The sequence below is a fragment of the Sciurus carolinensis genome, chromosome 1 (genome assembly GCF_902686445.1).
Source record: "Sciurus carolinensis chromosome 1, mSciCar1.2, whole genome shotgun sequence".
Classification (NCBI taxonomy): Eukaryota; Metazoa; Chordata; class Mammalia; order Rodentia; family Sciuridae; genus Sciurus; species Sciurus carolinensis.
In genome coordinates this window covers 180,119,356-180,134,885 of record NC_062213.1, presented here as the reverse complement: position 1 = coordinate 180,134,885, position 15,530 = coordinate 180,119,356, and the positions used below count along the sequence as shown (strand labels likewise).

Below are 15,530 nucleotides of genomic sequence, written 5' to 3'. Positions count from 1 at the left end.
AACACATCATGCTCAATTGCTCAATCAGGTGCTTCAGTGTTGTGCAGCCGAAATGCGATCTGGGGAAAGGATCAGGCACAGAAACATATACCTCTCTCTCCTGGGGCCTGGCTTTTTCCCTGTGATAACCAGTGTAGACATCACAAGGACTGAGACAGTTGCTATTCTTGGGCAGTTTCCTTCTCAAAATAGTTAAATCAAGCTCCTTATGCTTGACATATAATCATTCTATTTAATGGGTCTCTATAGTTCTGAGACATTTGATTATCAAGGCAACTTCATTATTAAGAAGTTCAGTTAACTTATGAATTATTCAGGTTCTTTATTTTTCTTTCAATTCCAATCCTTTTACTTTTCCATGTTTATCCTTAATATATAGAAAATCCTTTGGTTCCAGAGGAGGAATAGATCAGAATTATTAATTTATTATCATCACCATTATCATGTATGGATTTCAATATTCTCCATTTCCAAAGATAAGAATTGCAGTCTGGCAAAGGAGCTTCCAATCCAAATCTGAACTGGGAGCATCCTCTCCTGAAACTGCCTCTGATTGTCATCTTGACCACAGGCCCAGATCAGCACTGCCCAAATGGGGGAGCTTCCTGAATATGATTTCTGTGCCTTTTCCCATTCTAGTCTTCCAACCAATTTTTCCATCCTTGAGCTATAACCTTCCTGTTTTGCATTTCAGGGAATGGTATTTGTAAAATGAGAGTTATTAATTGTCTCTTGACTCCTTTGCATTTTTATTAGACTCTGCAGAAACAACAAAATACCTGTCATCAGAAACTAGAGGATCTTTGCAGCTGGGTAGAACAGGCAGAAAGGGCACTGGTGAACCACCAGGGCAGAGCCTCCCTGCAAGATCTTTGTACTTTGCAGAAGAACCAAAGTGATTTGAAGGTCAGCATGATTCCATCTAATTTTTTATTTTTTCAACAAATGTTTATAAGGCTGGCTGTGTGCCAGGAGCAATGGTAGTGTCAGCATCAGACTTCATGAAGCTGGTGGGGAAAACAGTTACACAAATTGTCACAAAAATTAACATCTAATTATTAACCGTTGTATGTATAAAGGTAAAGTTTTATATAAACATATACCGAAGTGACCCAGTCTAGTCTAGTTCAGAAAAGATTACCTTGATGAAATGTCACTTAAACTGAGTAGCAAAAGACATGTAGGGATCAGTTTATGAGGGATGAGAGGAAGAAAACCTACTGGACAGAGGCTTATGCATCAGTCTTAAGGTAGGAATAGGGCTAAACACAACATATTCAAGAACTGAAAGACAGCTAGTTCAACTGGGCTGCAGAGAACAAAAGGAGGCTTGCCAGGCACAGTGGCACATACCTGTAATCCCATGACTCAGGAAGGTAAGGCCAGAGGATCACAAGATCAGTCCCAGTCTCAGCAACTTAGCAAAAGCCTATCTCAAAATAAAAAAATAAAAAAGACTGGGGAAGGGCACAGTGGCACATGCCTGTAATTCCAGCAGTTTGGGATCCTGAGGCAGGAGGATTGAGAGTTCAAAGCCAGCCTCAGCATCTTAGCAAGGCCCTAAGAAACTTAGTGAGATCCTGTCTGTAAATAAAAAGATTAAAAGGGCTGGGGATGTGACTCAGTGATTAAGCCTCTGGGTTTAATCTCTGCCAATCTCTGGTACCAAAAAAAAAAAAAAAAAGACTGGGATGTAGGTCATGTAGCTTAATAAAAGAAAGGAAAAAAAAAAAAAAGAAAGGAGACTTAGTGAAAAATTAGGTGGGAGAAATAGGTGGGTTCCATAAGGACAAAGAGTGATAACCAAGAGAGTACAGTATCCCCACCCCCATCTTTGGGAGATACATTTCAAGTATCCCCCACAGTGAATGCCTGAAACCACAAGCAGATAACCACATTTACTATGTTTTTCTTGTGTATACATATTTAACATAAAGTTTAATTTATAAAATAGGCACAGCAAGAGATTAGTACCAATAACTAACAGTACAATAGAACATGTGTAACAATATACTGTGATAAAGAGCATTAGTACTCTTGTGCTTTGGGGCCATTATGTAAAATGAGCATTCTGGAAATATCAGCACTATGACACTCGAACAGATGGGTGATAATCAAGGTGGCTACTAAGTGACTAACAGATGGGTTGTGTGTACAGCATGGATGCACTGGGTGAAGAGATGTTTCACCTCCTTGGCTGGACAGAGAAGACAGAGTGTAATTCATCACATTACTCAGAATGGTATACAATTTAAAACTTGCAAATGAATTGCTCATTTCTGAAACTTGCATTGAAATTTTTTTGGCCATACTTGACCATGACTAACTGAAAACTCAGAAATTGAGACAATGGAAAAGGAAACCTACTGTATAAAAAATCCAACCAGCCTCAACTGCTACAACCATGCTGTCAACTTTTTTTATAGAAAGCGTCATCACCTTGTGGATAACTCATTACAAATGGAGATCTCTCCTATTCAGCATATTTATGGGCAATTTCCTTTTTGTCTGCACTAAATATTTGCTTAGAAAATTAAATTTTTAATATTTCTTTACATTGGTTTAAGCATAAACCTTATGTAAATTACAGTCAGGGACTATATGTAGACATGTCATTCTAACCATTCCATCCTACTACTGTTAGAGGACTTGAAAGTACTAAAGTTGAAGACTCCTCTATTCCTGTTTTCATGTGTTAAGGATTTACAGGATGATATTCAGAATCATGCCACCTCATTTACCACTGTTGTCAAAGACATTGAAGGGTTCCTGGAAGAGAACCAGACCAAACTGAGCCCCCAGGAGTTGACAGCTCTTCGGGGAAAACTTCATCAGGTGAGGGAGCAATATGAAGCTCTCCAGGAACGGACACGGGTGGCCCAGAAGGAGCTGGAGCAAGCAGTGACCTCAGCTGTACAGCAGGAGACCGAAAAGGTAACCTGACTACTGTGATATTTAATATTTTTCCAAATGAAAATTTTGTGCCTGCATAAAAGATGAGAGAGCTAGGCTTGATGGTGTACACCTATAATCCCAGCTTTTCAGGAGATTGGCAAGTTCTGGGTCAGGCTGGGCGATTTAGACTCTGTCTCAAAATGAAAAATAAACACGACTGGGGGATGTAGTTCAGTGGTAGAGTGCCCCTGGGTTCAATCCTCAGTTAGTACTGTTTAAAAAAAAAAAAAAAAAAAGACAGATGAGGGGAAACTGCCTTACAGACAACTTAAAGTCACAAAAAGGGGCTGCTTCAGAAGTAGGTCTGTGAGTCAGTAATTGTTTTTAAAAGAAACATCTGGGTTCAATTCTCAGCACCACATATAAATAAATAAATAAGTGTAATAAAAATTAAAAGAAAACATGCTCTCAGTATACTTAGTACTCTGGCTAAATGAAAGAACTTACGTAGGCTATCATTCAAAGGAGGAAAAAGCAGAGTATATTTCTAACATAACTCCTAGACTGGCGAACTAAGATATTAGAGGAAAATATCTGTGGAGTTCTAGGCCACAAGCTATTCCCAGGCTGCCTCTATAGTTATGTGAATCATGGTGCTAGGAGTACTCACAGGGAGGGTAAAGTCTTGAGTGATCTTCTGCCTCCCAGCCAGCACTGGCAGATGGATTGAATCCTTCATTCAACCTTGTACTCTGACACTAATGATGGAATAGGGAACATGGAAAAGAGAAATAAGTTACCTGAAGATGAATTTTGAAATACATGAATATATAACTTGGCATAACCTACTTAATTAATTAAAATATTTGAAGCACCAGTAAATGAAATTTGAGAGGCAAGTTTAAGAACTGTTCTGTTTGAGATAAAAATGAGAGAAGTCTGCTTTGCCTTTCAGGAAGAACAGCCAGATAATTGAATGTGACTGTGCTGTTTCTTATTCTACCAAGCCATTGTAGGAAGGATTCTGTGAAACTTTGCTGGGGTGGCAAGACTAAATGATCTCTTAAAGCCTTTAAATCCTGAGGTTCCCCCAAACTTTTTTTTTAACAATAAAATATAGATGCCATCTAGAGATTGTTATAAATAATTATTCTCAACGAAATTTAGAAGATAGTAATTCATTTTTTTATGCAAAAATTGTTTATACCCAGAATTAGAGTCTCTTTTTCTTTAGTGGTTTTATATTTGAGTATCCAAGGCCTTCTCAATGGACTACCTCTATGACTTTTAGAGTAAAGCAGCAAAAGAACTGGCTGAGAATAGGAGTAAGATTGATGCTCTCTTGGATTGGATGACTTCTGTGGGATCATCTGGTGGACAGCTACAGACCAGTCTTCCAGGGATGGAGCAGCTTTCTAGAGCTGGCCCGGCGAAAGGAGCCTTGGATACCACTGATGGTTACATGGGGGTGAACCAAGCCCCAGAGAAATTGGACAGGCAATGTGAGAAGATGAAGGTAAGATGTTAGCTTGTCCTTACTATGCTAGAGGAATCTTTTCTGCCCTGGTCAAGATACTATAATCTCCTTGCTCCTGAATCTTCTTTGATGTCTCAGTAGCTTTGATACTATTGGCTGTTCCTCTTGAAATAATTTCTCCCTTGGATACCACAACACTAATCTGCCCTGATCATTCTTTTTTTAGCTTTTGAAACAGTTATGCTTGTAGGTAAATCCTAGGCCTTCTTCTCATCTTTCAGAATGTACTTTCCTTGGATAGTCTTGTAACATTCCTGTTACCAGTCTCACTAATGTATTTATTTCTCTCCAGTTCTGATGCCAGTCCAGAGCTTCAAACCAATATATAAATCCATCTGCCTCTTTCAGGCAAACTGGGACCACAATCACCTCAACCTGAAAATGGAACTTCTATTCCTGTAATATTCCCTCAATTAATTGTGTTTCCCTTCCTATCTTCCCACTTAATTGCCTGAATTAAACATCATCCTGGATTTTTTTCTCTCTCTCATTCTTCCATATCAAGTTAGTCATCAAACCCCTTGCTTCCTGTCTCTTTCAAAGTCATCCATGTGGCTTCATCTCCATTGAGATATTTCTAGTTTAGAGGGCTGTCAACTTTCACTTGTATTGTAGCAGTTTCTACTGGTCTCCTTGCCTCTTACTTTTACCCTTTACACCATTCCCTATACTACTAAATGAGCTTTCTAAAATGCTATATCTCCCTGCTTAATCCTTTTAGTAGTCCCCTTTTGTCTTCAAGATTAACTACAAATTCTTTAACATGCCTTACTGTCCCTAGTATCTTCTTCCCCAGGATCTGTTCCTATTTCATATAAAAACAAAACCCCACAACTATGCACTGGAATAGAAAAAAAAGATGCTTATATAAGTCCACAGACATAGTACATACTAAAACAAAGGTACAAATTACCTATCCTATCCAGAAATACAGTTTGCTTTCGAATTAATTTTCTAAGGCATTTCCTGGTAGGAACAATCTTCATGGCATGTGAGTTGACATATTTCACGGCTAAGTATTTGCACTTTTATTTTGTCATACATATGACTCATCCAGTTACTTACCCCTTGTGTTATCATAGATAGTTATTAATTGACCTTTTGTACATTCTTGTAGACTTAGATCTAGTGAAAAGCGTCAAGTTCTAGTCACAGTTCTGACCTTTAACTGTCTGCATGACTTTAGTCAGGACACATAACATCTTTGGGTAGTCACATATCTCATCTTTAATATGGGTATTGTCCACCTACAGTCACCTATTGAGGTAGAGGTAGAGACTTCTCACCACCTCTGGTTATAAGCATAACCAAATCATTTGGGTTTCCCTACTGATTTTTCTTTATTTTGGGTGGTTATTCACCAGGCCCATCACCAAGAATTGCTGTCTCAGCAGCAAAATTTCATTCTGGCCACCCAGTCAGCTCAGGCCTTCCTGGACCAGCAGGGCCACAATCTCACACCGGAGGAACAACAGATACTGCAAAAGAAGTTAGGAGATCTTAAGGAGCAATACGTAGCTTCCCTGGCCCAGTCAGAGGCGGAACTGAAGCAAGTACAGACTCTCCGGGATGAACTGCAGAAATTCCTGCAGGACCACACAGAGTTTGAAAACTGGTTAGAACGTTCTGAGAAAGAACTGGAGAACATGCATAAGGGAAACAACAGCCCTGAAGTCCTGCCCTCCTTGCTAAAGAGGCAGGGAAGCTTCTCAGAGGATGTCATTTCCCACAAAGGAGACTTGAGATTTGTAACTATCTCAGGACAGAAAGTCTTGGACACAGAAAACAGCTTTGAGGAAGGCAAAGAACCATCAACAACTAGAAACCTAGTGAAAGAGAAGCTAAAGGATGCCACAGAAAGATACACTATTCTCCACTCAAAGGTAAGGGGAGAGTCTGGCAGCCTTTGGGGAAAAAAATCACAGTGGTTTCTAGGACTCAGAGTAAGAACCCCAAAGTACAGTGGGCAAGCAACATGTAAACCACAGACTGAGGTTTTTCACAAACTATGCAAAAAAATGTAGAATATATAGGCCTGTGGGCTAAGCCTGACACTGGCAGTGTTGGGAATATGTCTCATCAGTGGCGAAGGTAGAAGTACTCACCTTTCTGTATCCTGATCAGCATCTTGGGCCCGGCCCCCAAGAGACATAGTTCAGGGAAACATAAACCATCTTTATTCCTGGACAGAGGATGAGAGTGTGTCCTGATCTTTTCTATCCAAAGAACTCCCTCTTCCTCCTAAAGTTTAGAATCTAGTCACTTCTTACCTGTCTTATGCTTTCTTTTATATCTATCAGTTCTCGCAACCTAATGTTTATTTCTTTGGTGGCATTTCATTGAATTTATTAAGTCTTCCTGGGTATGTAATAAGGATGAGGTGAATAATATGAAGCAAACAATGAGGACCCCACTCATAGATGATTGCTACCCAGCTATCTAGAGTAACTGGAACAAATTACCTGTGAAGTTACAGTGAATTAGGCCCAGGGAGCTATTCTATAGCTACCTTACAGCTTTGCTTTTCTTTCTTTCTCTGGCACAGTGTACACGTTTGGGCTCTTACCTCAACATGTTGCTAGGCCAGTATCAGCAATTCCAGAGCAGTGCTGACAGCCTGAAAACCTGGCTGCAGACATGTGAGGCCAATGTGGAGAAGCTGCTCTCGGATACTGTTGCCTCTGACCCTGGAATCCTGCAACAGCAGCTCACAACAACAAAGGTAAGCCTGGACCCAACTGAATGGTGTCAAGGCCTTCTGTTGAATGACTTAAAGTGCCCCCCAAAGCAAGTACTTGCACAGATTAAAGGCAGTAGTTGGGATATCTTGGACTAGATATAAGTTCTAAACACTTTATTCTATTATTTATTGATTATGGATTAACTGAGAATTATCCTATAATGCTCCTTAATGTTCCAGATTCCTAGAACCAAATTTGGTTACTCACCTAGATGTTCTTTTGTCTTTTTTCATGGATAAGCAGCAGCTGCAGGAAGAACTGGCTGAGCACCAAGTACCTGTAGAAAAGCTCCAAAAAGTAGCTCATGATCTCATGGAAATTGAAGGGGAGCCAGCCCTGGATCCTAAGCATGTTCAAGAAACTACAGGTATGAAGCAGCAACAGCAATAGTGCTTCCTTAATTCTAGTATAAACCTCTGTTTAACAGCATATAGCACATGATATCATACAAGTATCTGAAGCGCTAGGCTAGGGGCTGAGGATATAGACACAAGCAGACTTAAATTCATCCAATAGCCCATCACCCAATGCACTTTATTCTTGCACTATTGAAAAGACCTTTACAATCTGGCCTCATGCTTTTACCCAGGCATCTACGTTCTAGCCACACCCTGTTCCTTTTATTTCTCAAGCAACCTGATCATTTCTGCATTACTTTACCCCTGAAGTTTTTCCTGTTGCTTAGCTGCTAACATTTTTTTCATCATGATTACCATGCCTGATGAAGTCTTGCATATCTTTCAAGAAGCAGACAAGGGTACAGCATGGTGACTATAATTAGTAACAATATATTATGTAACTGAAAATTGCTAAGAGAGTTGATTTTGTTTTCACCACAAAAAAAATAGATGAGGTAAAGTATATGTTAAATAACTTGATTTAGCCATTCTGTAATTTGTGTGTATCTTAAAAACATCATTTGTACACCATAAATAAATACATCTATGTAGTTTTTACTAAATATATATAGTATACCATAAATATGTATATGTATGTGTGTGTGTGTGTGTTGCATTTAATTGTCTTAAGGGGGGGTACCTTAAGAGATTACTTCCTTTAAAACTCCTAACCATCACCCCCATTCCTTGAAAGAAATTAAAAAATGAGAAGTAATATTTGTTCCTTCTGGGCTTCTAAGACATACTCCTTGTGCCATAGCCTTTATTACTTTATTTTTACTTAGTTGTAATGTTCCTTCCTCTACCCGTGCTGTTTTAGAGTCTTCAGTTTGTGGAGACAGACTTATGTTCTTTTTAGTCCTCAGTGTTTATTACAATTTCTGGTTCTTAGTACTAAATAACTAATGCTTATCCAATTTGGCATCAATAGTAATGCACCTTGGCATTAAGCCCTTCATTTGTCTTAATGTCGATTATTATTGTCATAAATATGTACAATTTAAATACATTATTTTAAAAGCACTATACAAAAAGAATATCCACTCTTTCCTCTAATGGCCTTGGTTTTCTAGATGCCATACTCAGCCACTTCCAAAGCCTATTCTGTAGCCTGGCTGAGCGCTCTGCTTTGCTGCAAAAGGCAATTGCCCAGTCTCAGAGTGTCCAGGAAAGCCTGGAGAGCCTGTTGCAGTCCATCAGGAAAGTTGAACAGAACCTCGAAGGGGAGCAGGTGTCATCACTGTCATCAGGAGTCATCCAAGAAGCCCTGGCCAATAATATGGTAAGACCCATGTCCCAAGTATTATTACAGTGTTTGCCATGTTCCATAATTACAACACGGAAAAAGCAGCAGGGGAAAAAAAAGTCACATCCGTAAATCTAATAAGATTTAGAGATGATGACTAATCCACGTAAAGATATTTCTGCTACTAGGACGGGGGGTGTAGGTCAGGGGTAAAGTGAATGCTTATTAGCATGTATGAATCCTAAGTTTGATCCTCAGACCTAAAAACAAAAGCCAGGTATTTCTCCTCAGTTTCAAAACCACTGTTGAGCCTGATGAAAAGGAATGGGTAGAGAACTATAGGGAATAAGAGGAGTAGCATTCATAGGTTCAGTTGCTGTCTTCCTTTGCCTTTAAGGAAGTGAGCATGGAGTTATTTGAAGGTTATTAATCAGTGGATCAAGTATCCTAGAATAAGTAAGCCAAACAGGCTTTTTCTTGATGACAGAAATTGAAGCAGGACATTGCTCGACAAAAGAGCAGCTTGGAGGCCACCCGTGAGATGGTGACCCAATTCACGGAAACAGCAGATAGCACCACAGCAGCAGTGCTACAGGGCAAACTGGCAGAGGCAAGCCAGCACTTTGAGCAGCTCCAGCTTCAGCAGCAGGAAAAGGAGAGCACCCTAAAGAAGCTACTGCCCCAAGCAGAGATGTTCGAACAACTCTCCAACAAACTGCAACAGTTCATGGAAAACAAAAGTCGGATGCTGGCCTCTGGGAATCAACCAGATCAAGATATTGCACATTTCTCCCAGCAGATCCAGGTGAGGATATATCTGCCATGTTGACAAAATAAAGGGGAGAGAAGGGCAAGGAGTGAACTAAGCACATACTGTTGGACAGTGTACTGCATTATTTACCTGCATTATGTTAGAGAATTATTACAGCCATCCCTTAAACTTGATGTTATTTGTCCAGTTTTAAAAAGCACTGCCTCGACTTATTTTTCATTCATATTACATGTTCAGCATAGTTTAGCAGGAGTGTTCAACTTATCCTAACAACTTAAGGATGTAGGTTGTTAGAGACTTCACTCTGACCTAATAAGTTTTCATGATTACTACTGCAGTGGGAACAGGGCTTAGCATAGCCATTTCCATTTTATAAAGCAAATTTCATATGCCTACCCCCAACTTGGAAGGGAATTGGGAAATGCTATACCATGTACCTAAAGGGGTGTTGCTAGAAATATTTGGTGAAAAATATTAGCTGCTACCACAAGTAAATACCCAAGAGTAGAATTGTTGGGTCATAGTATATGCATACACTCAATCTGACTAAGCAAAGACCAATTTGAGCTCCAGAATGGCTATACCAGCCCATGCTTCCCACCTGTAGGGCTTCAACATCCCCGTATCACTGCCTTGAGTTTATCCAACTTTCTTTTTTTTTTTTTTTTCCCATTTCAAAATAAGATCTCGTTGTTTTATTTTGTTTCCTAAATTTTGGTGTTTTATTTTGAATAATTTCATGCTTATAGATAAGTAGAAGGAATGGTCCAGTAAATACCAGCATATTCCTCACCTAGATTCACCAAGTGATAATTGTTTTACCCAAGAAACAGTGTCATTTTGAGTTCCTGTATTCATTTTGACACGCAGGTTTCCCAAAATTTGGCTAATGGGAACCTGGTTTAAGTTGTCTCCTGTGTCTTTTGACACACGCTTGTCTGCATACCAGTGCTTTCTTAGGTTCTCACAAAATAATACCATAAAGGCTCACCTTTTAATTTCCTTGTCCCATACCTATAATCAGCTATTTTCTCCAAGAAGTCCAGCTTTGGTTGGGGAACAGTATTTAGCAAGGCCCTGAGCAACTTAAGGAGACCCTGTCTTAAAATAAAGAATTAAAAGAACTTGGAATGTAGCTCAGTAAAAAAGTGCCCTGGGTTCAATCCATAGTATTAAAAAAAATTTTTTTTAAATTTACAAGTATTTCTACCAACAAAAGACATATTAAATAAAATAGAAAAATTTGTTTTTGTCTTTAAAGTATAAACTACTGCTAGGTGCAGTGTTGTATACCTGGAACCCCAGTGATATGGGAGGCTGAGGCAGGAAGATCACAAATTCAAAGCCAACCTCAGAAATTTACCAAGGCCCCAAGCAACTTAGTGAGATCCTGTCTCAAAATGAAAACTAAAAAGGGCTGGGGATGTGGCTCAGTGGTAAGGCACCCTAGAGTTTAATCCCCTGTGCCAAAAATAAGAAATAGATCATTAACTATATGTTCAAAAGTTACCAAATTACTTGTTTTTTCCTATAATTTCATATCCAGATAATTGCTGTTTGCATTCAGCTTTAGAAATCTAATTTTTTATCTTCATTAAATTTTTTTAAATATGCAAAATGTTAACATAGCTTAAAAACATTCTCTTTCCTGTCTTTTCCATCTCATTTTCATCCACTCCCATAGGATTATAGGTTTATTTTTTTTTCTGTTTCTTTTTTTCAAAATGAATGCACACACTTTCTTATTTTCCAGTCTTCATTACAAAGAAGAAGGTCATGTTATATAATCTTTTGTACTTTGTGTTTTTACTTAATATTTCCTAGAAATCATTAAATATCATTTCATAGAAATCTTCATTCTTTTTTAAACCATACATTGTGTAGATGAATCATAGTTTAGTCAAAGAGAATTGCAAGTGGACATTCCAGTAGTTGTTTCCAAAACTATGCTGTTATATAATTCCCCCCGCACCACCACCACCACCACCACCACATCATTGAAAGTGTATTTTCAGAGTAGATTTCTGAAGTGGAATTGTTGCATCAAAAAGTAAATGCATGTGTCATTTTGTTAGAGATAGCCAAAATCCTTTCCCTTGGGATTGTGTCATTTGTGCAGTTCCACACTAGCAGTGTATGAGTACTGCTTCCCCTACAGTCTCACCAACAAATGTCTTATCCAGCTCTTGAAATTCTGCCAGTCTGATAGGTACAATATGGCATCTAAATGTGGTTTTAATTTTTGTTTCTCTTATGAGTGAAGCTGAGTATATTTTTATACATTTAGGTGTCATTTATTTGTGAACTGTTAGTTCATACCTTTTGTTATTTTTCTACCTAGTATTTTAGTCCTTTTTTTATATTTGAATATTTTCACAATTAATTCTGAAGTATGAATCAAATTTATCTTTTCCTGGGCTGGGGTTGTGGCTCAGTGGCAGAGTGCTAGCCTAGCATGTGTGAGGCACTGGGTTCAATTCTTAGCACCACATATAAATAAATAACACATATAAATAAATATAATTAATAAATAAATATAAATAAAGGTCCATTGACAACTAAAAAAAAATATTAAAAAAAAAAAGTTTATCTTTTCCCAAAGATCTATCTAGTTATTCCTACTACTATTTACTGAAAAGTCTGACTTTTCCCTAGAATTGAGAAGCCATTTTATCATATACTGAATTTCCATATGTATTTGAGTCATCTTCTGGATTTTCTTCTGTTTGACTGGTATGTTTGTTCAGGTGCCATAGCATACTTCTTTTAAATACAGGGCTTTATTTTATATTTTAGTATCTGGTAGGGCTAGTTGTCCTCTTTTTTTTTTTTTTTTTTTTTTTTTGGTATTATGGATTGAACCCAGGGCACTTTACCACTGAGCTACATCCTCTGCCCTTTTCATTTTTTATTTTGAGACAGGGTCTCACTAAGTTGATGAGACTTGCTTTAATCTTGAGATCCTCCTGCCTCAGCCTTCCAAGTTGCTGGGATTATAGGGTGTGCACCACCACACATAGCCAGAATTTTTCATAGCTAAATTACAAATTTATTTTTCTATATGAACTTTAGAATAAGCTTTATTATTTCCATAGAAAAAAGCCTATTGATATTTTATTTAAGTTGCAGTAAATATACATTCATATGCACACTCATACACACATCTTTATGGATGTCTTTTGTATCTGCTTTAGTGTCTTTCTGGAATGCTTTAGTATTTAGGTTTTGTATGTTCTTGTTACTTGATTACTAAGATTGAACCTTTTTTATATTGTAAGTGAAATTTTTATTCATTTTTATTGATTTTATATTTTGTGGCTTTATTGAATTACTTATTTGACTTAGTCATATAACTGATTTTCCTTGGTTTTAGAAATATACTTTCATATAATCTGTAAATACAGTTTCACCTCTCCTTTTTTAGTTCTTTGCCACAAGTTGATTTCCACTAATTGCATTAACTAACATCTAAAAATAAAGTGTTAAATATTAGTAGAAATACTACATTTGCTCCATGTTATAGAAGACACTGTGAAAGCCTAGAGAAATTTGGTGGCTTAAGATAATAAATGAGTAAGTGGCATAGCCATGATTGAATTTCAGATCTTTTTGACTCCTAAAACCTTAATTATTTTTACTCTGTCATGCTTCCTCCCAAGCCTTCAAACATTTATTTAAAGGAGACAGAGTTCTTTGTAATTCCTAGCCACTCTCTGTTGGATTGGAGAGGTTAATATTTTGATCTACCAGTTGGCTTAACAAGCATGCCTCTTTTCTTGCCCTCTCTTTTTTTACAGAGTAGGATGAATTTTCCCTAGATTTCTAGCTATTGTTCATCTTTTGAGCATATTTATTTACCAGGGTTAGAGGACTGAATACATTTTTCTTATTTGCTGGACAGGAGCTCACTTTGGAAATGGCAGACCAACAGGAGAACCTGGATACTCTTGAACACTTGATCACTGCTCTGGGCTCTTGTGGCTTTGCACTGGACCTGTCCCAATACCAGGGTAGGCTACAGAACCTCAAAAAGAACTTTGCAGAGCTACAGAAGACAGTTCAAGAAAGGTGAGTTTTTACCTGTGTCAGTGTTAGGGAGTTTTGTTTTTGTTTTTGTTTTTTTCTATTTTTCTTGCTGTGTGGTGAAATGATTTTCTGTTCCCTCCTCCTTTACCAGAAAAGATGGCATCCAGAACTCTGCCACTGAGCATTGGTCAAAAAGTGCCCTTTTTTTAGTCAAAGTTACACACTTCACTTGATTCTTAGTGTCTTTCTATTACTAATGAATTCCTTTTCAGTAACAGGATCAGTTCCTGCTCTATGTGACAAAAATCCCAGGTCCCTGGACCAAATAGAACAAATTCAGGGCATAATTAGGAGTATGGCAGAATTTGAAATAAAGAGAAAAATTTAGTAGACTATAATTAGGAGCTAAATTTGTACTTCCATGCTTGAACAGAACCACATTAGTGTGCTTCTCTGGAGTAGTGTCCAGGTTATTCTTTTAAGGCAAATAAGGCATTATTTGATGAAGGCTGGCCGATTTTAGCTCACTGTTGAAAAACCAGATTCCCCATTAGAAAGCACATGGGTTTAAGAGCATGAACAAGACTTTTTTTCTTTTCTTTTTTTTTTTTTTTTTTTTTTGTATCAGGGATTGAACCCAGAGGCACTTAACCGCTCAGCCACATTCTCAGCCCTTTTTATATTTTATTTTGAGACAGGGTATCACTAAGCTGCTTAGGGCCTCAGTAAATTTCTGAGTCTGACTTTGAATTTGCAATCCTCCTACCTTAGCCTCCTGAGCTGCTGGGATTATAGGTGTGCACCACCATGTCCAACCATGAACAAGACTTCTTATCTTGGTTTAGCCATAAATAGAATCTTGATTTAGTGACTGCCTTAGTGACTAGAGGTATACAGTTGCTCCAACCCAACACTAAGCAACAAGTTATTTAGTGAAGGGTTTGAAGACTAAAGTCCAAGAAAATTTTGTTTTTCTTCTTCCTTGCTGATGGCCTTCCCACTCTGTGAGGAACCAAGATTCTGGGTTTATATCTGGCTGGTGACTGTGGCCATTTCCAAAACCTTCTCCTTGATGTATTTTTTTCATAATGTACTTACCTAGGGCGAATCACCCAACGTATCTGTGCCTCAGATTCAGTGTTTGAGCTAGGCCTTGAAAGAGTCAAATACCTAAAATACAGCAGAGCTGGAATTGAGATTCAAGGCCTACATTCTTTTCATTGCATCATAGTACCTAAATAGCAGGCTTGCTATAGTTTTTTTCACTTTTACTTCAACAGAGTAAGATTGAAGACTTTTTTCCCCAGAAGTATTCAAACAAGGGCAACAAATTGCATCGTTTGGTGCTCTCCTACATCACATGTGGTTGTTCAGCCAAACTTACTATGGAACAGATTATGGGAAGAAAGGGGCCTGTTAGGTAACTGATGCGTATAGTCCCAGAATGAACCTAGTTTTAAGTTCAAGTTGATTTTACAAAGCTGTGTCTGGCAAGTAACAAAATGTCTTTGTTAACAGAGAGAAAGATGCATCATCTTGCCAGGAGCAGCTGGATGAGTTCCGAAAACTGATTAGGACCTTCCAAAAATGGCTGAAAGAAACTGAAGGGAGTATTCCATCTGCCGAGACCTTCATGAGTGCTAAAGAGCTGGAAAAGCTAATTGAACACCTGAAGGTATGTCTCCAGGAATCCCACTAGACAGTAGTTTGGAAGCTTGTATGAACTGATCTCTAGCTATGAGGGAAGTCCATATGAGAAATCCAAGTTATCCATATACATCAGAATAGAAATTCCTCATTGTCCTCACATGATTCTCACATCTACCCCAATCCTGCACTAAGCACCATAACATCTCTTATTTAAAAAAAAAAAAAAAAAAAAATCACTGGGAATAAAGTATATACAGTTTCAGCT

At 38.1% G+C, this 15,530-nt stretch overlaps 1 protein-coding gene across 15 annotated transcripts in view; it reads left to right on the top strand.

The window, feature by feature from the left end:
- Positions 1-15,530, top strand: part of Macf1 (microtubule actin crosslinking factor 1) — a 336,255-nt gene that overhangs the window by 221,142 nt on the left and 99,583 nt on the right. For all 15 annotated transcript variants that reach the window (XM_047537702.1, XM_047537610.1, XM_047537575.1 and 12 more), the window contains 10 exons: positions 757-906; positions 2,701-2,934; positions 4,187-4,411; positions 5,797-6,315; positions 6,978-7,154; positions 7,417-7,540; positions 8,645-8,853; positions 9,305-9,622; positions 13,491-13,657; positions 15,134-15,290. In XM_047537702.1, coding sequence (XP_047393658.1) covers positions 757-906; positions 2,701-2,934; positions 4,187-4,411; positions 5,797-6,315; positions 6,978-7,154; positions 7,417-7,540; positions 8,645-8,853; positions 9,305-9,622; positions 13,491-13,657; positions 15,134-15,290 — 2,280 coding nt within the window. The remainder of the gene's footprint in view (positions 1-756; positions 907-2,700; positions 2,935-4,186; positions 4,412-5,796; positions 6,316-6,977; positions 7,155-7,416; positions 7,541-8,644; positions 8,854-9,304; positions 9,623-13,490; positions 13,658-15,133; positions 15,291-15,530) is intronic.